This window comes from Anoplopoma fimbria, chromosome 13 (genome assembly GCF_027596085.1).
Source record: "Anoplopoma fimbria isolate UVic2021 breed Golden Eagle Sablefish chromosome 13, Afim_UVic_2022, whole genome shotgun sequence".
NCBI lineage: Eukaryota > Metazoa > Chordata > Actinopteri > Perciformes > Anoplopomatidae > Anoplopoma > Anoplopoma fimbria.
Genome location: NC_072461.1, coordinates 7,445,840 through 7,472,254, shown reverse-complemented (window position 1 = coordinate 7,472,254; position 26,415 = coordinate 7,445,840). Strand labels below are relative to the sequence as shown.

General features: G+C 39.5%; 1 protein-coding gene across 1 annotated transcript; it reads left to right on the top strand.

The window, feature by feature from the left end:
* The first annotated feature begins 83 nt into the window (after positions 1 to 83).
* pgm5 (phosphoglucomutase 5) lies at positions 84 to 25,425 on the top strand. The gene is made up of 11 exons (XM_054611100.1): positions 84 to 579; positions 2,537 to 2,699; positions 2,878 to 3,024; positions 3,124 to 3,249; positions 3,349 to 3,539; positions 4,600 to 4,754; positions 13,465 to 13,580; positions 17,204 to 17,339; positions 18,031 to 18,214; positions 22,181 to 22,318; positions 24,475 to 25,425. The coding sequence occupies exons 1-11, from the start codon at positions 322 to 324 to the stop codon at positions 24,562 to 24,564; spliced, it is 1,704 nt and encodes a 567-aa protein (XP_054467075.1). The 5' UTR covers positions 84 to 321; the 3' UTR covers positions 24,565 to 25,425.
* Positions 25,426 to 26,415: the final 990 nt, after the last annotated feature.

The following is a 26,415-nucleotide window of genomic DNA, read 5'->3' as shown; positions in this document are numbered from 1 at the left end:
ATTGTGGGCCTTGAAGATTCTGTCCCTCCCTACTTTTTTTTTCTCTTTTCTTTCTCTTGTAGTCAGTTGTTCAGGCTTATTAGGAGAAGAGGGAGTTGTCCAACAGCTAGAGGAGAGTTGTTGCTGAATGTTACTGAGGGATGCAGCTCTGAAGGCGTCCACATATGTTGCCGAGGTGATTTTTGTCTGAGTGTTTTGCTTTCATCCCTGAGTGGGACTGCTGGCACTGCTCTCCTCCTACACAACAACTTTGACTTCAGTAACTTAACTTCAGTTCGTTTGATCGGCGTCCCCCCCCCGCTCTGGGTCCCGCAGAGGAGGATGGAGACGAGCCCCATCCCGGTGGTGACGGTCCAAACCGCCCCCTTCGACGACCAGCGGCCCGGTACCAACGGGCTGCGCAAGAAGACGGCGGTGTTCGAGGGCAAGAAGAACTACCTGCAGAACTACATCCAGAGCGTGTTGTCCTCCATCGACCTGCGGGACCGACAGGGCTGCACCATGGTGGTGGGCAGCGACGGCCGCTACTTCAGCCGAGCTGCCACCGAGGTGATAGTGCAGATGGCAGCTGCCAACGGGGTAAGACACAAGGGGGGAGACCAACAGTCCTGACAGAGGCCCACAGAGACTGGGAGGCATTTGTTCCAATATATCAACATACTGGAAACCCCCCCAACTATGAATAAGTCTGACATTTCTGCTTAGTAAAGTACAAAAAGTTAAAGTCATATATCTAAGTGTATCTTTAATAGGACTTTTTTTTTTTTTTTTTTTTACAAGTAAACAGTTGTGAAAATACATAAAAATGTGATTGTACTGCAATGAAGAAAACGGATTAAATAAACTTAATGAACATGTTTTACACAAACAGTAATCACATTTTTTGTTCAGGATGTTCATATGTCTATGTTGTAGTCCAGTGTTGTGACCCCTGGACTACAACATAGACATAGACGGGGGTCTTAAGATGAGTACCAGAGTAGGAAATAAGAAAAACAGAACAAAATGATGTTTACTTTTTTTCTGATTGATCCTTTTTCTTGTAACATACTGTAAAGGTAGATATCTTCAGGCCTTTAAAATTTTAAAGATGAAAGTCTGGGAAGGGAAAAATCCATCTTCCATTTAAGTGCTCTCAACTCATAGATATGCATCTGAACTTTGTATTAAGGGGTCACTGATTAAAAAAGAGTAGCATTGCTATAACCTATGTAAGAACTGTGATTAGGTGGCCTGTAACGTATTAGGCTGATAAATTCACTGTCTGCAGAGGTTGTTACAAAACTTCTTAAAAAAACATAGTCCAGTTAGTTGGACTTTGGATTTTGAATCAAATGTCTTTTAAATTTGCATCACATATTCACAAATTGAATTGCATAGTTGGTCAACATTTGATTTAGCATTACAATGGTGGCTCACATTATCACGTTAACTCATCCTCATATAGACATGAACGCTTCACTTTAACGCAAAAGTAATCTGTGGTATCAACACACGCAAACCCGTCCAAAATGTGTGTGAACTCTAAGGTGTCAGCAGCAGATAAATGAAAATAGGAAGACAGAGTGAGAGAGACAAAAGGGAGGAAAATCCCCGCAGCTCGTTTAAAACGCTTGCTCTGAGATCTATGTGATTGGTTTGGACAGGCTCCAAAGGAAAATCTGAAGGGAATATAATTTGTTTTTGAGATCAGGCTGTTTTTTTTTCTGCTGGCCCAGCCAAGTGTCTCTTGATGTCGGCCTTATCAGCACTTCCATCCATCCTGCTCTATTTTCCTGCCGACGTACGCTTCACCTCTCCAGGGCCAAACTTCATGCTTTGGGGATCCCCTGTCATATGACATTAAGCCAAAAGTCAGGAAACACTTGCAGATAACCACCCAATGCCAGGACTATCTCTCTTACACAAGTTACTGAATAAAATGTAAACATTGTGGAAAATAATCGATTGCTTTACACATGTTCTTAGGTCATTAAGCACAATGTGTTTTGAAGAGTACATTTGTTAGGGTAGTCCCTCACTTTCCTTGTCTTTTCTTTATATACGTACACATGCAAAATGCCGGATGTTGGGAGGAAACACTGACGTCGGGAGAATAAATTCCTCTCCAGTGAGGGCACTTTTTATTTAGAATAGCTGATATGCAGGGGAATTATGGGATGCTGGTGGTATTACCACTTTAAAAGTAGCATACAAATTATAAATAGAGAGGGCAGCTCTGTTATTTAGGCACCCTCTTGAGGCAGATCATTTAGGTTTTTTAAAGCTGCCTGTCAGTTAGTCACCTGTAGAACGATATGGTGCTTTTAGCCAGTGTTGCTTTAAGATCCAGTTGGACAGATGGGCTCTTAAACTTTTTCAGGTCAGCGTAGTTTTTTTTTCAGATTTTGTGTCACAGCCAGCTCAAGAAACACCTCCCTGACATTAGTTTTTCTGCTCCATTTCATTAGCTTCTTAGAGGGCATTATTACAATAGCTGACTGCCTGGATTGATGTGTAACTGACATTGCTCCTATTTAATATCCGACCTGTGCAGATTGGTCGTCTGGTAATCGGTCACAACGGCCTCCTGTCCACCCCTGCTGTTTCCTGCATCATCAGGAAGATCAAGGCCATTGGTGGGATCATCCTCACAGCTAGTCACAACCCCGGAGGCCCCGCTGGAGACTTTGGAGTCAAGTTCAATGTGGCAAATGGAGGTGAGCACTGAGAAAGAGTGCTTGTTTTCTGATTCTCCCAGTTGCTACTTAAGTCGAAGGTAGGAGTTTGAAACCATCTATAAAGTCAGGGATGTTTTCTTTTTTTTTCTGAACAAAAATGGCTGCCACTGTTCGGTTAGTTTACACATATAAATGTATGTCTTTCTTTGCGTGGTAGGCCCGTCTTCGGACTTAGTGATGGAGAGGATCTACCAGGTGAGCCGGACGCTCGAGGAATATGCAATCTGCCCCGATCTCCGCATTGACCTGTCCAGACTGGGAAGACAAGAGTTTGACCTGGAGAACAAGTTCAAACCTTTCAGAGGTACAATACTCTCTCACTGTTTTGTTCTCTCTTAAATACATACAAACAAACAAACACATTGCCTTCCCGTTCTAATGATATCTTCTCTTGTGTTTCTAGTGGAGATCGTAGACTCAGTTGATGTGTATCTACAACTGCTGAGAAGCATCTTTGACTTCAGTGCCATTAAAAGTCTTCTGACAGGACCAGATCAGCTCAAGATACACATAGATGCGATGAACGGAGGTCAGACAATTCATCCTCGACCTTACATAGCCCCTGAGCTGTTGTTAATGTTATTGGAGACTAAACTGTCTTTTCTCCTCTCCCCATGTTGTGTTGCAGTGATGGGCCCCTATGTACGCAGGATCCTGTGTGATGAGTTGGGAGCTCCTGCTAACTCTGCTGTCAACTGTGTCCCCCTGGAGGACTTTGGTGGCCGACCCCCAGAGCCCAACCTGACTTATGCCACCTCTCTGGTAGATGCCATGAAAGGAGGGGACTTTGGTTTTGGAGCTGCTTTTGATGCAGATGGGGTAAGACATCTGATTACTACTGTCTTAAAACATGTGTGGAGGGGATCTTTAACATTTGAAATGTCTTTTTAAGCATTCATATGTCATGTGTGAAATTAATTTGTTCTCATGAAGTAGAGGAACAAATCCCCAAAAAGGGCTTTATTTTTTCTACCCAAGGAAAAAAAAGTACTATCATGTTTCTTCATAACTGTGAACCATTCCTATTTTTTATTTTTTTTTACCGTATATGACTATATCCTTGTCATTAGACTCCACCCATAGATACCAGAGAGAGCCTTATTTATTTTTTATTTGTTTTTGTTTGCTCATTGATAAAAGGAAGACAAGCAGTGGGGCTGAATAATTCTGGATCCATGATGATCCAACAAGCAGCTCACTTTTTCCACCATGTCATCCAATAGTCATTCTATGTGTACACGCACACACACACACACACACACACACACACACACACACACACACACACACACACACACACACACACACACCCTTGTCTGAGTAAATTAGCGTAGCATCAGGAGAATTATGTCATATCTACTCTGTTTCTCCCACCAGGTTCGCAGTCTTCACAGTCATTAGCACCAGTGGTTGTAATCTAACTGTGTGAAGGTTTATTTTTTGAGGTTCGCACTTACATAATAGCGTAACTAATAACTTCCAAACTTGAAAGTAAGTAATTGTCATTGTTGGAAAAAAGTTTTTCAATTATTTGTGTCTAACATTTGTCTTTACAGCAGAACTGAAAATCCAACTTTAGCTGAATAGATTTACAGTCATAATGTATTGAATTAATGTATTATACGCAGAATTATTTGGACAACAAAGGAATCTGTAAAACAGAGAAATAAGGGCGTAGGATCAATTTATTGTTAGTTTGGTCTCTTCATGATATGACTTGACAGTAAGTAAAATATAGAAGACCCGCCTTATTGTTTGATATCACCTATGATGCTAAGTTAGTCCAGTTTAGTCTGATTGCAGTGCTCTCTTCACTTTATTACACTAAAATCTACTAACTAGCCTCACTTCATATTGTATTGTACTGTGCTGTTGTCAGGACCGGTACATGATCCTTGGAGAAAACGGCTTCTTTGTGAACCCGGCAGACTCAGTGGCCATCATGGCCGCCAACCTCTCCACCATCCCCTACTTCAGACAGCTGGGAGTCAAGGGCTTTGCCAGGAGTATGGCCACCAGCACTGCCCTCGACAGGTACAACACACACTAAGGCGCACACACACTCAGTAGATTAAAAGTGTCAGAGGGTAAAAAGGGACAGAATAAATCTGATTGATTTACAGCCTTTAACAGTGAATCAGACTAATGTTTTTGTCAGATTACTGTGTTTTTATCTGATTCAAAGTGAACAAAGACGTAAGCCAAACACATATATAGTCAACCTAGACCAGATGTACAAATGTCATTGAATAATTGGTCAAACAGGATTTCAAATCTTTTGTACAATAGACATTTCATCATGTAGACACCATGTATGCTGCTGCAGTTTATGTTTGGATCTTAGGGGTTTTGCCTGCTCTAGTCACCACCACCTCGACCTCTCCCCACAAACTCCTGCAGCAGCCCAATCTCTGATGAAGACTCACCCACTATGATTAAGACTGTGAGATCACATTCAAACACCCCCACACACATTTACTCACTGCCTATAAATATTGTCCATTATGTAAGACTAGAGGCGAGCAGAGGGTGCTGAGTGAGAGGATGTGATCATCCAGGAGGAGGGATCCCAGCGCTGCACCCCACTGAGGTTTCAACAGAAAACTGCTCGATGGAAATGTGTCATTTAGTACAATGAGGGAATTTTTTGTTACTCCATAAAATATCACTTTAGTTCATAAAAACAATAATTTGAGTCTTAAATTGCGATTAATTAAATAGAAAGCCAATAAGGGGCTCCTATGCAACTATAAATAATATAGAAAGAAGAATGGGTGTGTGTGTGTGTGCAACTGTGTCTCTAAAGAATAATATTCATATGTAAACCATTTTCTTTATCAAAGAACATTTTTTGAATGGGAAATATTGATGGTTGTCTACTGCCTATCTGGCAGAATGTTCATATTCTACATGAAACATTAACTTGATTATATTTCTTTAATTTGAATATTGGCAGTCCTGGACTTCCACAACAGAATGGCTAAGTTTAGGCAAATCACATCGCTGAATGTGGTGCCATCAGCTCATTCACCACTGTATCCTTGATTCTTGGCATAGAGTTTGCAGCGGTGGGCATTGCTGTCTGTCACATTATCTTTTTTAATCCAAGTGGGGGAGCAATTTAAAAAATGCCCATATTCTACAGCAAATTACTGTGATATTTTTTAACAGTAAATTATAGTAAAATGATAGCTTTATTCTGTGACTTCACAGTCATTTAAAACATCAAATGACTGTGATCTAGCAGTATGTTGCTTTAGTATTACTGCATTGAACTGTGCTTTTACAGTAAAAGACCCATCAGATAATTATAGCAGTTTGCCGTTGTAGAATTACAGTATAGTAATCCCACAGTGCTTCTGGAAGTTCAAACTTAAATTTCCTGTTTAAAAGTCCTCCTGCATCGATTTCACTATAAAAGTACATGTATTGTTAAATATCACAGTTAAAACCTGTGAAATGATAATAGTGTGATTTATTGGGAAATATTACAGTTAAATCTTGTTATAATTTACAGTGGGGAACATTACACTATTTCTCATATTGGTATTGAACACTACCAGGAAACATTTAGTATATCACTGACTGTAATAGTCGCTTATTAACAGGATTTATATATGTGTGTGTGTGTGTGTGTGTGTGTGTGTGTGTGCATTGTTAGCACTGGCAGACATTAAGGAAGTGACCTCGCTGCCTATCCCGATCTCTCTGGGTTTCTCAGTTACAAGTGAAGCTTAGAAATGTGAAGTAAGATGTTATATCACAGAATTATTGGTCGGGACTCTGACACTCCAACACACTGTCCACATTTGTGTGGCGTTGCTGTTCTCCTCGCCTGAGGCTGTGTCTTATGATGCTGAATTGAATGATCCCAATAAAGAGCTGTTTGAAAGTTTTGCTCATACTGCCTCCCATATCAGCCTCAACCCATAACTCTCACACACACACACACACACACACACACACACACACACACACACACACACACACACACACACACACACACACACACACACACACACACACACACACACACACACACACACACACACACACACACACTGACTGGGACCTGAGACACAAATGTCATATGTCCGGCTACAACCCTGAGCCATAGACCTCTCATACAGTACACACACACTCACACACTCAAACATGATCTTTTACTGTAGATATAATGGCCTTTTCATTAGTTACTACTAAAAATATCTCCTTCCTATCTCTCTTTGTCTATTTTCTCAGCGTTTGCCTTTTTGGTATTGATAAAAGCCTAAATTTAATTTCCTGGAATCTTGGTTTTGCAATCTCCTGAGAAGTAAAATTACCTTACAGTATGATGTCTATTACAGATAATACCTAAACTACAGATAATATCATGCTCTTGGCTTTCTGAAGAGCTTCATCAGAAATAAATTGCATTATGTAAGGTTTTCATTTTTTCCTTGTTAAACCCAATATTCGCCATCATACTCTAGCGTATGTGGACTTATGCAAAGCACACCTACCTATTCAATGAGCATTTAGCTGATAGTAACGGGCATTGTAGCAGGACAGGGTCACTTTGTTCAGCTTCATTACCACCACTTAAGTTCCCAATGTTACACTGCTGTCTCTGGAAGCAGAATGTACATATCTGCATGTCTTCGACAAACTCCAGGAAGTGTCGGAGTACTTAGCAGTGTGGTGTCGGAAACTGGAGTTGGCCCAAGTGGAGGCCTTTTTAGGAGAGCGAATGGCCCGTGTGTGTGTGTCTGTATGCAGAGTGTTTAGACTGAACAGCCCTCCCTGCCGTGTGTTTATGCATAGTCAAGCAAACTGTGTTATTAAAGCCTTGATAAAAGTGCCGGTTTATGGACTGTATGTAGTTGTGTGTGTTTAAAAGGAATAAGGTAAAATGACAGAGAGAAGGAGGGCGTATTTGGGTTCAGATGGACAGGAGGCCAGAGTTACAGGTGTAGAATCTTGTGTAGGCTGAGGGTGTCTGTCTTACTGTGTTGTGTGTCTCTCTGCAAATACAATAAGTCAAGGCTGATGCAGAAAGGGAGGGAGGGAGAGATCGGAGGAAGAGAAGGTTGGGAGGGGAAACTTTGGTAAAGGAAACATCAGCCTCTCCTTTACCTGTTCCAGGGATGGGAAGATGTAGAGGGAAGAGAGGGCTGAGCCGCTGGTGTGCCTGTTAAAAGAATGAAATCTGACTTCTTGTTCAAAATCGTTGATTATCACGGCGAAATAGAGGGGTCAAATGTTAAATGCTGTGTTGTAGCTTAAACAGGCCCTATTATGCGGGACTGTTACTCCCATGTGGGACATTAAGAGGCTCTGCTCCAGCACCACAGTCGGCAACCAAGAGCTCTCATCCAATGTTCCCACGGGTCTCCTATGTGGTAGAGAATTAGAAAAACAAACCAAGAAATGATCAACTCAATAGATTGGCAAAGATGAGGGTCATTTTGGCCGGATTAGGCATCAAAGAGTTATTGTGCTATTATATCGCACTGGTTATCAAACCAAACCAAACAAGAACACCTTCAGCAACACAAACAGTTATGTTCCAAATGTATTCATTTAAATCAACTTTAAATTGGGTGATTTTTAGAAGTTTGCATTTGGACTACTACTACTACTACTACTACTACTACTACTACTACTACTACTACTACTACTATTACTACTACTACTACTACTACTACTAGTAGTACTACTAAGTTTTAATTGTAAGACATGTTGTTAAGATGTTTCAAACTGAGAAGTGTTTCCAGAGCAGTCCGCATGATACAAACTAGACCTTACCAAACCAGTTTTGGTAGGGCTGGACTTGTGTACCCATGTTAAGTTAAGAATTTAGTTCATTTGTAGACCTAAAAAACTGAGCAATGCTTAAAAAACTGCTAAGAAAAAATTTTAATTTCTGTCATCTGGCTCAAATTTTGTATCATACACCAATATTTTGATAGGAAGCAAGATGCAGAAGATAGCCAAATCAAGCATTGACCCAACATGCACATTTCTCCCCCCTGAAATAATATTATTAGATGAAAAATAGATCTTTGCCAAAGTTTTGGAAAAGCCCAGAAAAATGTTTTGAAACAATCTCTGAAAGGTATTTTGAAACTGATCACACAAAACAATGAAGTTAACAGTTATGCCCATTTACAGAAATCATCTCAACTTTAATTTAAGCTCTTCACTTTCTAGGATTTTCAGTGTTGGCCACCATGGCAACATCTTCAGGGTATTCTTTTTTTTGTGTAGTCCAGTGAGGGTTTCTGGTTCGGGTCAAGAAGGATATTTCAAGCCCAAGTAAAGCTCCAGCGTGCTGCACTTTTTGTCTGAATGCCAGCCTAAAGCTTTTAAGTTCAGGCTGAGCTCCCTTCAGAGGGGGAGGTGAGGAGAGAGGCCACTGGATGCTATGTTTGGTAAAATATCAAGCCAAGGCCAAAAGCTGGCAATATTTCACTCCGCGGATTCCTCATTCCTAACATTACTCCTTTCTATTTCCTGATAAATACAAGATAGAGATGAAAAGAAAACAAAGGAGATATGGTTGATAAGTCTGTACATGTGTGTATTTTTTATCTGTGTAATCATACTGTAGATGTGTGTGTGTGTGTGTGTGTGTGTGTGTGTGTGTGTGTGTGTGTGTGTGTGTGTGTGTGTGTGTGTGTGTGTGTGTGTGTGTGTGTGTGTGTCAGATTGTGTGTAAATTTGTAATCCTGAGCTTTGAGCCCAGAGAGTGAGGATGATGGAAGGTGGACAGAGCTGTTCATTAAATCTTTGTCTGCCTTTCACCTTATGGGGGCAAAGCATCATTCTCATGAGAGACCTTTTCTATCTGTGTTCAATATCATTTCATCAGACAGACAGGAGAGGTCTGGCAGAAAGTTTTAATTTTTTTGTCATAGTAGCCTCATGATAGTAACACTCTCTGCAGTGATTTTGATTTGATTTATGGATAAAGAAGACAGAATGATCCAAGGGATAACATGTAAAGTGTAAACACTTCTTTCCAATGTGGTCCCCACAGTCATAGAAAACCGGACAGACGATTACACATAACATGCACAAAATCCACAAAATGCTAATCAAAAAAACCAAGGACATCCTACAAATGATAAACAACAGAAATGAACTTGACAGTTTGTCCTAGTATTTCAAATCTATGTGTCCTAAAATCATTTACAACAGGCCCTCCTTCTTGATAAAAATGTCATCTTGCATAACCTGCATCTTGCTCTTTAGTTTTGTTGTCAAGCCTTTTTACCATGCATAGCAGGCGTAATGGCACTGTATCAATGTTGTAATAAGGAGCTTTTTTATTGCTATATTAAACTGCCTTGTTTTGCAATACAGAATCTTAAGTTTAAGGCATAAGGCACTATTTGATTGTGCTCTCCCTTCATAAAGAGAAATGCAACAGGCCTCTTCCAAGATCATCATGAACTTCACTCAACATCAGAGATAAAAAAATCAAAAAAACTAACTGTATGGAAACTGATGTCCATCTGGAATAGATACATTACTTTCCAAACCTTGTTAAATTTACATTGTATTATAATCACTTTGAAATGAGTAGATCTATATAATTTCTGGCACATTTATTGACAATGATATTGATGTTCTACTAGTGTGAGAAAATGGACATGGACAGACCTTCAAGCCTTACAGTTGAGAGGTCACACCTACACAAGGGGGATTACAGCCATAAATAGAAAACCTTCCAAGTTTATTCCTAGTGTCTGCCAGCATTTTTCTGTTTTGGCAAAGCCTGTGAAGAGAGAAGCAGAACCCTCTGAGCCTTACAGGCAGTGAGACAGTGTACTGTATCTCCTTAAATATGCTTGTGTTTGAGAATAATTGTATGTATTTGCCTCCATTTCTTAAGTTTGAAAAGGAAGCTTATTCTATTTATTTTAATACCAAAATGTAACTGTAACTCTGTTTGAAATACGTCATATCATGTGTCTAAGTGTGTAGCTTGCTTTTATCTTTAAACAAATCTGGATTTTACTACATCTTGTAAGATGCCTGGTGCATTTCTCTATATGATGTCTAAGTGTGGAAGAGGGTATGCCGATTGTTGATTTCCCCGAGTTTGCATCCGTGCATGTGTTTTAGTGTGTTAAAGCTGTTGTTCCTCAAACTTGAGTAAACACTGTTTTGTCCCTACACTTTTGCAACACAAACTGAGCTCTGGTGGGACCGGTTTCAGTGCTTATGTTGGCCGTGTACGTGCCGTTTTAAACGTCAAAGGCTCGTCAGGTCAGAGTTTCTGTTTTCTTTTAGGAATGCCAGGCTTTCGTTCCAGCTCTCGCTTCCCCAGAGGGGAATAACGTTGGTTACTCTTATTTGGTAATTTATCCCATTCTCATGTAAACAACTGTGCTGGGCACTGAGGAGTTTATTTATATGCATGATGATTGTGTGGATGTGTATGACCACTTAAAAACCTTGAAACCCACCCACATCCGCATTTATTGCACTGTGAATTCCAACAACATCCCACAGTTAAGCATTTGAGATTGACAGCTCTACATGTTTGTTTCTGAGGGAGCTGTTTTTGTTGTGTTGAATATTTCTTCCAGCCATTCTTAGCTGAGTCCTGGGATTTTTGTTTACATTTCGCAGTTACTGAGGAAGTGTGGATGATGTGTTGAAGAGTGATACGTGGGGATTGGGAAGGACACTGACTGGGCAGTCAACATTGATGCAAACTTAATATTTCTGCAAGCAGGCTTGGGATGGTAACTTTCATAATACAATATTATAGAGATTGTCTACCCTCTCTGTTCTGTTCCACAGATACACAATAGACTATCCCATGGGTGGGTTTTCTCACTTTTTGTGAAAAGATGGAAGATGTTAGTTTGGATTTTTGTTTGTAATCTAAGCTACATGGTCCTCTGTTACTACACTGAACAGTTGAAATACAAGAGCCGCATTTTAATAATGATTAAGCATGAGCCAAACCTCACCCCACTTTTTTGATTTGCCACCAAATAAAATCTGCAATGCACAGCAGTCAAAATACGGTGTCAAAGCTTTTAACTCCACACTGTCAGAAATATAACTCTTGTTGAGAAATAAAAAATCTTTATTCTTAAAATCCCTTAAAACAGTTCAATTTAAACTTGCCTGAAGAGATTATTTGGACACTGCTGGGCGGCAGAAACAAAGCTGTAAAAACAACACAAAATATCACCGTTTCAAATTGACACGATGAATTTGTTAGTTATTTTATCCAGCTCATGAATATTCCCTCCTATTATATCTGTCTCCACAAAGTCCTGAGGAAAATATCCGGCTCTTAATAGCTGCTAAATGCTTCGCTATGTTCACCGTCCAGACGCTAACTTTGGCTGACATGCCGTTTGGTGCTGAGCAGATAGCGTGCAGTGGGTTTATCAGAGCTTTTTTTTTGCTGAGAACAGCTGCATGCTGCTGCTGGAAACTATGCTATGAGAGCGTTAGGAGTGAACCAAAACATTTGCGTGTCGTAAAGTGAAAACAATGACATGAAAGTTGCTGAAATGCTCTGTAGAGCCGAGGGAGACCGCAGAGTAGGGCGATAACTATCTGTGGTTTCAACACTACTTGAACCTCCTTTCACATTCAAGAGGTCATTTGAGTTATTCTTATTTTTAAAATGTTGATTAAAGCACACTTAAAAATAAGGGTTTTAAAAAGCTTGTCTGCTTTAGTAAATCTACCGTGTGCTTATAGCTGTAGAATGTGAACTCACCAACACGTCAGTGAAAACTTCAGTTTCCAGAAACAACAATTAGGACATGACCTTGGTGTCCTTAACTATGGCTAAGACCTTTCCTGTGAATCTCCTTTGACACTGTGCCAATGGCTGATTCACATGTTATTGCTCAATGTAAATTGTCATGGTTATAATGATAGTTTAGTTTAGAATATGGACAGAAAGCCCAATGAAAAGCGTTTTAGTTGATGCAAGTGGAACAAAGGCCAGCTAAAAGATGGGGTGGTTCTTTGGCTACACGTCAAAGTACTCAGTGCCAAGATCTGATTATTAAAAGTGCTGCTGATTTTGTTTGTTATTTGATATTACATTATTTTATTTTCAATTTTGTCCCAATGTGTCAACCCTTTTTTCAAAATGTACTGCTTTGTTATCATGTTACTTTGAGTCCATTGTATTCAGCCAGATACTTTTATGTACATTTGCACTGACAAGTTTTATTAGACTTTCTCTTTGCCCTTTTCCCCTCTCGTCTGATTCTTTGTGATGCCTCTTCTCCCACTTCTCTTGCCCTGTCTTCACCTTTATCCTTCCCCGGGACCCCAACATACACATATATTAACCTACATAGAAACTCTCACACACACACACACACACACACACACACACACACACACACACACACACACACACACACACACACACACACACACACACACACACACACACACACACACACACACACACACTCCCACTGCTCCTCTCCCAATGCGAGTACATGGCTCAGGTTCAAAGCAAACATTGGCTAAAAGGTTAACTCACTTTGTTCTTGCTGCCTTTGCCTTATTAAGTTATTGGATGAGCTGCTGGCAGATTCCGCTTGTCATACACCATTTGGTTTGCTTAATCTCAAAGGTCAGATGATTGTTTGTATCTCTGTATCAGAGCTGAGAAAGGCTGGTGTTAGTTATTAGAGATAAATACATTGCGTGTTTGTGAGCATGAAGTACTAGCTTTGTTTCTCTCTGTATGTTTTCGTAGGGTTGCCAAAGCCATGAAACTGGCGCTGTATGAGACTCCCACGGGCTGGAGGTACTTCGGGAACCTGATGGATTCTGGGCGTTGTTCCCTCTGCGGGGAGGAGAGCTTTGGGACAGGTATGATCTCTTCTGCCACAGCACACTCCACTCACAATCCAAACAACACACTCCACTCATAAAGACAATGCTCAATGTTATCAGAGCAGAAATCCAATGAATACAGATACAAAGCAAGAGAAGCCTAGCGTGTGAGGAGAAGGTCACTGATTCAAATCCCTTGACCGGTTTGGAAAATGTGAGTGGGTGTATAACTAAGAAATCCCCTCCCCTCAGAAGCAACTGTAGCCATCCCTAGAAGACTTGGATCTTACTTTTTGCAGTTTTAGCCATCATTAATAATGGTTATGATAATACTTGAATCAGTTTGTTCAGCAATTTGGGAATACCAGTGATACCTCACGATAATGAAATCTAATGGGCCAAGAAACACAAGAGGTTGGACGATCGGACAGTCTGCAACTGGATGTTAAGATGGCTGCATTGGTAGTTACGTTTAAAATACTGGGAGAAAGCCTGGTTTGAAGTAGATCCATGGGTTTAAAAGCTTTCAGATTCCAAAATACTTCACAGCGGTTTGAATAAAGACAGGATTTTACAACTCTGGAAAGTTATTAAGGTGGAAATCATTTTATCCTTCAGGAATGTGCCCAACACGGTGTATTGCCTAATGATGTTGCATTGCGTTGAGGAGCAAAAGTTGAGCCAGGTTTAACTTTTTTGTTGTAGCCCTTAGTGTCAGCACACCTGCAGTGGCAACACGGCCTCATTGAAATGAATGTGGGACAGCTAAGCCAGATTTGTAAACCAATTTATTAAGAGGTAAAACTGAAAGCGAGGACAGATGAAATGTTGGAAATACTCCCTCTTTGTACAGGAAAAAAGTACGCATGCACAACTAGAGTCAGCTTAAGTAAATTGTATCTATGTATCCTCATTTTCAATTTGTACAGCATATGACAACATCTATCCTCTGCTCAAAGTTGAACCAGGAATTGGTACTGTAAACCGCAATGTTAACAAATAAATTGTGAATAATTGTAATACTTTCACTGTTTGCTTTTGTTTATCCTCAAAATAAGTTTTACTAACCAGTGCGTTGTTTAAAACCTGCATCATCGTCCCTATTCCCTTCCTTTCCATTCCACACACCAGCCTGTTCCAGGTCTAGGGTTGTAAGCAGTGCATCCTGACTGCCTGTAGCTCCAGTCAGAGTCGTGTAATAGATGTGAGGGCTGTGACCCTGACTGCATGTGTAAATAATCCCCATTCTTCTGCTATAAAAGGAGACGGGGCTCCCTGAATGACTGCAACATGCAGACAGGCCTTCAGTGGCAATTTCTGTGAATGCAAGCACACATATACACATTCACATTGCTTCCTTATCTCTCTTCTTCTCTTTACAGCTGTTTTAATTTAATGTTTTTCAAATTATCCCTTGTTTCCTTTTCTCTTGGACATTCACTTGTCATTCATCCTTTTAATTGGAGATGATATCTAACTCTAAAAACCAAGGGAACAAGGGAGAAAATGGCTCTTTACGTGAGAAGAAAAATGTTAGTAGATATCAACAGAAAGAAAAACTGAAAAGAGGGGGGGGGAGAGTTGGGAGAGTCCAAATATGAAAAGTATTGACGAGGAAGAAAAGAAATGGAAGGAGCAGAGAGCACAGAGGACTTTGGGAGCTTACTCGTTGTCTACCCATGTAAGGCCAAAAGCTCAGAGAGAGTCCTGAGTAGTAAATCATCAGAGCTGTGCACCACTCCTGCGCTTTACTAACTCTCATACACTGATTCAGACAAGCACAGCATGAACTATTAATTGCAAGTGTAAATTTGGCCAGTTCTGTCAAACTTTGCTGTATAAGTTTTGAAGGTTTTGTGATTGTGGTCAGCTTTAGAATTTTTAAATGTTAATACACACGACAAACAGATTAATGCTATTTGAAAAAAACAATAGCAGCATACAAAAACATGTGTTTATATCATTTTCTTCCACACATTGAGTTAATAGCAGTAAAATCAGTCTCCCCTAAAACATTGGGATATCTATAGCTCTGACTTTAGGACTTCCTTGTTGCAGCATTACACCGTTTAATAAGCCTCGTTGTAACTTTTCTTTAACAAGATTAACAGTACAGAGAAAAATTCAATTTCAATTCAATTATGATATATTTTACAGTGTAGTAGGAAATGTTCTGTTTGTTATTTGGTGGTATGATAATTAGACTAGTAAATTCTACTCTGTCTCGCTCTGTGTCAGAGAGTGAGACTAAAGTAGACGGACAGTGAGACAGGGATTAAATACTGACAACTGTCAGTTTCCTAGCAGCTGTATACTGCTACAGCCCGACCTAGAGAAAGGAAGTACACTTCTTGTTGTCAGTATTTTGTGTCGGAAACAAAAGCAAGGAATTGTTATGCTATAAAACAGACGCAATGATACCTCCATGTCCTTCTCACAAAATAAATGTGCATGTAACTTCAAATTACACCCAACCGCTGAGTTTGTTTTCTGCTCCAAGCTCTGCCGGGGAAACATTACTAACATATTCAATCTTATTAAAATGTCAAAGCGCCCCCTTAACAGATACCTTTACTGTGCAGCTGTTTTCCAGACCAGAGTGATAGCTCCCCAGTGAAGGAGGCTGATCAAGGGTGTGAACTACACTCCTCTGTTGGTGTGTGTGTGTGTGTGTGTGTGTGTGTGTGTGTGTGTGTGTGTGTGTGTGTGTGTGTGTGTGTGTGTGTGTGTGTGTGTGTGTGTGTGTGTGTGTGTGTGTGTTCGGGGATGTTTGGTTCTTCTCCAAGCCCAAGCAGGCTCCCTGACCTTTTGTTACATATGGTGGAGTTGAATACTAAGCTAACTTCAACTACCATTTTAAATGTGGTTGTTGTAAATTGTTGTATTACTACATTATTTTCTTAACAAATATGATACAAACCTGTATTTGGAGGTTTCAGTAATTAGCAAAATTGCGAAAGAACGTTTTTACCAGTTTTCGATACCGCACTTATATCTTGTTAGTTATGGAGCTGGAGCCGGGAGATGGCCAGCTTACCTTAGCATAAAGACGAGAAACAGGGGGACAGCAGCTAGCTTGGCTCTGTGCAAAGGAAAAAAATAACTAGAAGCCTACAAGCCTCTAAAGCTCACTAACTACTGGGATCCATCTTTGTGCTAAGCTAAGCTAAGGGGGGCCTACCATGTTCTCATAATTACTGTAAATGGTTTTTTTTATGTCTTGTTAATTAGGCACATAAACTGTTCTGGATGTGTGACTGTGTATTATTAATATTCATATTGAAATCAATACAAAAAATATATAAATATGTGAATAAAATTTGTACACCAAAACAAATAAATTACACCAGAGTCAGAAGCAGATACATCAGTTAATGAAATCTGCTTCACTAGCTACTCTTCATAGGATGTGTTTTTTTAATGACTACAGCTTCATTTAGTTACTGATTTACCAAGATTACAGATGATTAAAAAATATATTTCCATTTACAGATAACAGCTACGGAAAATTGAAAGAGAATTTGGTTTTAGCTTTAGCTAAGGCTAGCCCTGGCTATCTCACCAACTGTCTTTTGTGTTTGTGTCCTGACTTAATTTCCACAAAGCATGAGAAGTTTATTAAGAGTTGTGGTATTTTGGTTGTTTTCTTTCTCGTCCAGGTTCAGACCACATTCGTGAGAAAGATGGTCTGTGGTCGGTGTTGATGTGGTTGTCCATCTTAGCCGCCAGGAAACAGGGTGTGGAGCAGATTGTCAGGGAACACTGGGCCAAGTTTGGACGTAACTACTTCTGCAGGTAATCAGCTAAATAAGTTCTCTGAATATGGAGCTGTGCTTTCATAATGCATTCTGTCAGTGATTTTTTAATTTTTTCTGATCATTCGTCTCTATATTGGTCTACCTACATTCCTATTTTACTTATTTGAATCATTATTGAATATATCTAAATCAACAAGGCCTGAGATTGACTTCGCTTTTCCCAAAAGTCTCAATCCCTTGTATCCCTACCGAAGCCAAATATGTCTCCAAGGCCTTCACCTTCGTCCATTTCTCCACCAGTCCTCCTCACTGGTTGTCACTTGTTCTTATTTTAACCTCTCCCCTGTGAGAGGCAGAGATAGTTCCTGCAGTCAATGTTCCCACTGACAGTTGCTGCAGCTTTTCATGTTCCCACAGAGAGCGTTCCTTGTTTGACGTAGATTTCCCACAACATGAAGATGGAGAGGCCATATAGGACAGGCCAAGGACCAGAGCCCGAAAAAGTTCACAAAACACAAACATCTGTCATCATTTTGAGGAAAATCAACCAATCATCCTGACAACCCTTGTCTCTTGCAGTTTATGGCTATTTTAAGTAAAACCAATGCTATACAAATGTATGTTTATCTCAGTCAAATTATTTTCCTGAAAGCTTTGTCTTTTCTGTCTATGGTGAATGTAGGTGTCCTACTAAGCATCTGATGTGTTTGTGTGTTGGTTCTTGTCAGGTTCGACTACGAAGGCCTGGACCCGCGTGCAGCCTTTTACCTGATGAGGGATCTGGAGTCAGTTATCTCAGACAAAGCATTCACCAGCCAGAAGTTTGCCGTGGGAGACCACATGTACAGCGTGGAGAGGGCCGACAACTTTGAGTACATCGACCCCGTGGATGGAACAGTGGCTCGAAACCAGGTCAGTCAGGGATAAGAGAGGAAAGATAGAACATGGAAAGAAAGGGAAATGTAGGAGGATGTGCAATGAAATTAGAGAAGTGGAAAAGGACATAGACTTAACAGTCATGCTATAGCTGCTTAACTTCACCTAGAATCTAGCTATATTTCTAGATATCTTTCTAATATCTTACCTGGAACACAAATCTACATAAACTCATTTATTATTTTCTTTGTGTAGAAAGTATAAAATGTATGATAGATAAATATAATGCATGTTGGCTCTACCTGCTCAACCTGATAGAAAATTTCTAACCCTCTGTGTCATGATTACCATTAAATAGCATGCAACTACGTAAACATGAATGCCTCAAGTGTATTGTTCTGGTAGCATATGTCACTGATGCTATGTTTCTATGTTTCTGGCTATGGTCCATATTGGGTTAAACGGACAGACACTAACGGCCCTGCTAATATTCAAAAAGAGGTGACCAATGTGGTGCTGTATGCTCTATCATATATAATCAAACGTATGTCTACCCAACAGCAAAAAATGTAATACAAATAACAGGCATAATCCTTACTATTTTGACGCTATATTCAAACCATTTATGTGTTGTAATTGTAAGTATCTGGTTTAAGATGCAGTTTGTCATGTCCTTTTATTCACCCACCCAAAACCTTAAGCAAATCAGATCAGCCAACTGCAAAATGAGGTGGATCAGAAAGTGTGGTTCATGTCAGGTCGTTTGGTTGTCTTAGGGTCAGGTCTAACTGAAAGCATCTTAAACATGCACACACACTCACACTAACGCCTTGTCTTTGTCTTTCAAACACATGTACTCACTCGTCAGCCTCTTGTGAGCTGGACCACCCACTGAGCTTCAATGTTGTCTCATTAGAGAGGTTCCATGTTTGGACATAATAGTATATCATTCGTTTCAATCCATAAACATATGCATACGCACACATAACATACAGCTCATATCCATACACACACACGCACACACTGATAAGTCCCTTGGCTATATATCCTCCTCTCTCCCTCCCCCTCACAGTCTGTGAAGTTTACCCAGCTGACTCCCTCTGTTCTGCCCAGAAATGTGTGGAAACTCCTTCCTGGCGTCGACACTTCTTAGCCTCTGCCCCGCCTAATACCACATACTCACACGCACACACACACTGTGCACTTTGGTGTAGGCACTGTCCGTCAGTTGTCCCTGTGCGTAAGTGTGAACAGAGGCATGGCCTTCACATGTTCACACTTATTTTTGCTAGCAAGGTAGTACCTACAATTCGTCCGTTGACTTCCCCTTATGTTTCTTAACAGCAAAAAAGGACTCACTGTCCCACTGTGAATACTTCTCTATGTTACCATGGTTACAGCAGCTCCACAGCTAGTTAGTGAGTCACCCCAAAATGTGATTTAACCTCAGTGGCAAATCCTCAGCATCCCAGACGCCCCAGTGTGTGTTATTACAGTACGGCACACATTCCTGCCAGGACAGAATTATATCAGCTGTCGTCTCACTTGCAGTCTCTCCACTGCAAGTGTGTTTAAAGGGGGGACAAGTGGGCGCACACACACACACACACACACACACACACACACACACACACACACACACACACACACACACAGACACACACACACACACACACACACACACACACACGCACACACAGAAGACAAAGCATGGGGGATTCACACAGCAGTGGCATGGGAGCCATTTGTAGTGGACTACTGAACTAATTCTGCATTGTCTGCATATCAGACAGATAGATAGCCGATAAATAGAAATCATTGCCATAGAACCTAAATAATACCTAAATGCAGATACTGCACTTTTGTAAAATGCAAAAGGCCTATATACCAACTATTTAGTTTTGCTCATTTACAGTTATAGAACTTAAACATATCTGTTAGGTGTGTATACAATTGATATATGATTTCATATTGAAATCAATGCGAAATGGACATATACATTTGTGAATAAAAAGGTAGCTATTAGCTACACAAAATCACATAAATGACACTAGAGTCAGAGGCTGATATGGCAATTACTGATATCTGCTAATTAAGCTAGCTACACTTAGCAAGAGTTTAGCTGTGATTTTTTTTTAATGACTATGGCTTTTTTAGTTATTAACTGAAGAAAAAACTGAATAACCAAGATTTCACTTGATCAAAATTTTCCATATACAGAAAACAGTTAGGGAAAATGGAAAAGTAACAGTAGTTTAGTTTTAGCTAAGGCTAGCCCTGGCATATTCACCACCTAGCTATATTGTTCTTGCTAAACATGTAACGTTAGCTAGCTAGCTTAGTTAGCCAGAATGCAGAGTTCAGGGGTTTGGCGTTTACCTCAATTTTGTATATAGATTCTATACATTTCTATGCTATAATAATTTGTAAATATTAAAACAGATGTCAAAATGTCAAGATCAAGACTCAATTTTGCCCAGAAATGTACTGCATTTTGCCTTTGTATTACTAAATAGATAGACAGAGACAGACAAACACACTCTGGCTGGTATGCACTCCACTCAGGGCCTCTGAGCTTTGAAGCGGACATAGTTTTAAACAGGCATTAGTCGGCCTCCCGATAACTGCTTCTCTATTGTTAGAGATGAGCTGACACACTCACAAATAGAAAGACAGACAGGCAGACGGACGGACATTTTTCATTATCACTGTCCCTCCTCACCTGGACTCTGACATGGTACACTCCTGAGATAAACTTATTATGAGGAGGGGTTTACTTTAATTTTATTAAGACTTTAAACTATGAATCTGAGTCACAGTTTGAAGAGGATTGTATTGGTCGGTAATAGGGTCACTGTCATACAGGGGCAGTACACCCACTTTACTTTCTACTCCTATACTAGTTTGTTAAACTCTTCTGTACTATGCTTAGAATAAACTACACATCATTTGTTAATATAGACGCATGTAGTGGCCTACAATTTTTAAGCCCTTATGATGATATGAATGTTTTAACAGCACTACTTTGGACAATTACTGTCAGTAAAGTCAATCACATCATCCTGTAAAAAGTGTCTATAAGGTGTGTTTTAAAAAAACCTTTCGGACATTTTACTTATTATTTCTCAAAACACATTGCTGTCTTTTGTCTGAGCTTGTCTTTTTGTTCCAATGGGATAAGGGAAGAGGCACTGTGGAATTTAGGACAGATAAGGTCATCACACATCCATTAGTCAAAGAGTCTTATCTTGCTTACGTCAGCTCGCAAGAGTTGTGGTTGGTTACCCCAAAGCAACAACACCCTGTTTCTCCTTAAAGCGTAGATGTTTAGTTCAAAGAGGTTACAGTAGGCTTCTACTGATGACTCTTTGAACTTAACCTCAACTTGTAAAAAAATGTGGTGGTGGTTTGGTTGTAAATATTGTTCTCCGTTGTCAGAATCTTAAGGAAACTGGAAATACAATCTCTATGACCTACAAAAACAAATCAATGTATGGTTGCAGTTCATAAAGTTTCTTGAAATTACACTGAACACTAGTAGTAGTTATGACCTTTCATAACTTTAAAGATATTACTATGGGGGAACAATGATTCCTAGTTGAAAGCAGTCCCAACAAATCCTCCAATGACATCTAGTGGATGTTTGTAGTCACTGCACATTCTCTTTACTTCTTCAACCATTTTTTCCTGTTTTATATTAACAGTATTGCCAATTTGCCTAATTGAACAAGGATGAATGATGATATTTGAATAATAGGACTGTATACACTCTTAATATGTCTGTTACTAAAATATTTTTTTATGTGTGATGAAGCTCTTCATGGGTTTTTTAAGTAATATGTAGAAAGAAGTTCTCAGTTAAGTATGCAGTGCTTATAGGATTCCGATAAACAAAGGCAATTCCAATACATGAGTAATTTTGAAATTGTATCAAGCAGATTGCCTGCACTGAATACATGAACGAAAAATAAACAATTGATAATGTGAAATTTATATTTCTAGGGTTTAAGGATCGTCTTCACTGATGCGTCCCGCCTAGTGTTTCGGATGAGCGGGAGCGGTGGAGGGACGGGTGCTACCATCCGCATTTACGCCGAGAGCTTCGAGAGAGACCCCGAGAGACACAACAGAGAGACCCAGGTACAGAGAGAGAGTGGGATGGTGTGTCTGATTTGTGTCTGTGTGTGAATCAGACTCTGAGACAGAGATTATGTTTGTTTATGCACATAAAGCATGTTCACCTCTGCCTAGCTGACAATGGCATGACCTAAAGTCACTCATCCAAAATGAGTCTTTTCATATGCCGTATTCTGTAATTTTAGTCAGCATAAAACAGATAATATAACATCTTTATTGACTGATATGAGACGGTAGCAGAATTAATGTATTATGATGACAGTGCTCTGATTCCTATTACTAAATATTTAATACTACAAGAATGAAAACTAACACACACAAACAATCATCGGCTGTTTTTGTTCAGCTGGCATCATTTTTGCGTTAAGTTGCTTTTTTCTTCATTCGTGCTAATAGTTTCCATCATGACTTCTTTTGTATTCACCACCCCAGAAGCCACTTGAGTTGAAGTGATATTTTGATCAGTGGTTTGAATTGAATTGAACAACAAGAAGAAATTCCAATGATGGGTGCAGATACTGCCGTGGTAATACAGCCTATGCTGTGAATGCCCAGCTAAATGACCTGTAGACTTTGGAGTGATTAGAAACACTAGCTCCTTGTGTGGTTATGGATGTTGGGATAGGTAGTGTACTTTAACCATACCCAGGGGTCGTAAAGCTGTTTTGATGGTGAGACAGGCTCATTTAGGTTTGGTCACCTAACCGTACAGCTTCATCAAACAATGTGTGCCTACTGAAGTTAATGAACCCACTTCAGGTTAACGTGCCATTCTTTCTACAAGTCAAAAGACAACCAATGATGTCTTCAGCTTGCATAAAAAAGCCAACTTGAGCATTAAAGTTTGCATTTGAGCGTTACCATGTGTTCAAATTTAATTCAGTTGTAAGAATGTAAAACATATGGGACAGCATATGCATTATCAAACTTGTCTTCTATGGACTGGTTAAACTTCAAAATGATACCAAAAAGTAACATTTTACATCCCCAACTGGATCCATTCATCATCAATGGATCACCTATTGATAAGTTATACATAAACACACCTGAATGGTTTTAGCTGCTACATTTCAGTCAGTAAAACCTATTTGTTTAATCCTGTCATTACACTCCTTCTCCCAGTTGTGTGACTTACACTTAACCCTTGGTCAATTGACTGTTAATGTTAGATCATACATTTTATTCCTAATTATTCTGCCCCTTACACGACGCACATAATCATAAATGATTAGACAACATACTCCCCGGGGCTAAAAGCACTTTACATTTTTTTTTACAGCTGTGTGTGTTTGTATTCCGCCCACAAGGCAACAGCAAATCCTCACCTAGTTTTACACTGTAGTTGTGTTTGTATGCTTTCTGTATACTTTATGGTGTGTGTGAGTGTGTGTGTGTGTATTCCATCACACAACCCTGTGTAATGAAGTGTTACAAACAACATCATAACACAGAACCACTGAGTCATGCCATATAACTCTTTAGCAAGATTAGCAACAGGTGCAGTGCGCCCAGTCAATTTAAGATTATGTTTTGAATGTTTCAAGATATATAGCTGCACGTAGCTCAGGTTATACACCTGTCATGAGGAAACTCATGTCCTAATAGTTAATATCTTTATTACCCCACCATCACAAAAATGTTTGCATGAGTCATCTCTAGCAAGTAACAAGAACTGGTGGACACACAAGGCTAATGCTTCCCGACATGCTAGTTAAAACAGTTTTCGTAGGGCAAAGTCAAACTAAGTAATCTGCTCTGGAATCTGTTTTGCTATCGGTTTATCTGCAGGGTGTTTTTAGGCCCCAAACTCACATGATGTTGACCATGAATGTGCTCTGTTGCACAACAAAACAAAGACAAGGTCAGCTCGTAGATGTACTCATTAACCAGTGTAACTTGTTGTTGGAGCCTGAATTAAGCTGTGCTATACGAATAACTCAACAATTAAATATATATCGTTTTTGAGTTGATATAATACAAAATGGATTGATTTCCTCTACTAAAAAAATCTAAATTAAATTAAATCTAACCAAATTATCCAAAATAGCTGTGCAAAGGTTTAACATAATACAATTCATAAAAGGACCAATTCCAGATAAAAAGCTATACATTGTTTTCTTTATCATTGCTGAAAATGTTTTGTGATTTCTTCACTGCAGGTGGTGCTGGGTCCTCTCATCGCCATCGCCCTGAAGATCTCCAACGTCCATGAGAGGACAGGGCGCCGCGGCCCTAACGTCATCACATGAGCCACCAGGAAAACACACACAAACACACACACATGCATTTAGCTGCTCACACATACAAAAAAATACCCTTTCCCTTACTTATTTGCTATTCTTTTAAATCCCTTCTCTGAAGCTTCACAGTCATTTTTTCCTTATTTCTTCAAATGATGACTTAAATGAGGGTTCTTATCTCTCAAAAAGAAAGCACAGTGTTCTCATATTTGTTTGTTGAACGCTATCATCTGTCAGCTATCGAAACCGTAGAATATTCAGTGTCCAAACCATGCAGGCAATTTAATTAATTCCATGAATAAATAATAGAAATAACAGCAAAACTATTATGAATGTGCAGACTGACTGTTCATTTTTGTGGCTTGCAGTTATCAAGACTTATTAACTAAAGGAGCCTGAGATATTTTTTTTATTCACCGTGCTGTTTTTGTATAACAGTTCAGTGTTTGCTTGTCATATTGCTTGTACCTGTCCTCTCATATATGTCATATTTTCAACCATTTAATGCAGAAGTAATCAAACTTTTGTTTGTTTTGTCTAAAATAAAACAGGCATTGCATCACAACTAATATATCAGTGAATTGACTTACAGTTAGTTTGTGTTTGACCTGAAATGAATGTTAATGCATATCTTGCTGGTGGGAATTAGTCAGACTTGTGTTTACTACCTTGGGAGAGATTCTCAAAATGTAAAATAACAAAATAGCAAATGAGGACACAGGTAATGAAAAATATTAAATATATATTTTTGATTTGTTTGCTAATCTGGCTTTTGCTTTAATTTGTAAGTTTAGGCCTTTGGCAATGACATATAACAATATTTGAATATATTATAATCTTTTTTTTTTTATCCAAATAAACTTTTTTTGTGTGTGGTATTTGCCTTTTTTAATTGAAACAGGCAGGTCTAATGGGGACAAATAAAAACGCATCAGTGTGAGATATGTTGCCCTTAGGCATTCTGGGATTTTAATTAAACATATTCTTCATAATTAGGAGCACCATGTTGTGCTGATACTATATATCATGTGGCGATTGAAGATCCTTGAGGAAAAGGAGGCTTTTGTTTGTCGAGTGCAGCACCGGCTTTTGAGCCGAGTGTGAAATGTGTTGAAGCTGTTGTGTTGAGATAAGAAGTGAAGAGGGTTGATCTTTATACGGCCTGAATGGGACACAGAGAGCAGGTGCTCATAAACAAACTGATTGCCGTCATTATGAGTTGAGGATATGCCAGTGGATATCCGCAAGGATGTGTTCACTCAGTCAGCCAGACATTACCTGTCAGCCATTACAGGTTATTGCCCCATCCAACTGTTTTATAATGTCAGGGGTTGTTTCTGAGGTTGGACCAGGATCAATGCCAGTTTATCAATGTGTCGCTAAAAAGACGGTTTACGCTTAAGCTAAAATTGTTCATGTGTCAGAGACAAGAGTCTAATAGGTATACTCATAGGTCTTTAAAGTACTTGGTAATTAAAATGGTGCCAACAACCACCCTTTTCTTTTATAATGTGCATGAACATGAACAAGCTGCACAGTTGAATGGTTGCTCCACCGTTATCTTTATTGTGTTGAACTTTTCAACTGCGATGTCAGGTGTGCTTGAGGGAAAACTCATAATCTATTAAAACAGTCTGTTAGGACATCATGGTGTTTTTTTAATTTACTGTCTATGTGTCAAACACAGTACACGTGTACAAATTCCAAACGGACTGAAAATAATTGTTTGCCTCTTAAGTTTCTGGGTAGACGTCCATTATATATATGCAATCATTAGCTCAGAATAAAAGACATATATCTGTTCTTGATATGTAGACAGATATCATGTTTCTGCTCCAGCTACTAAGAATGCCCAAGGAA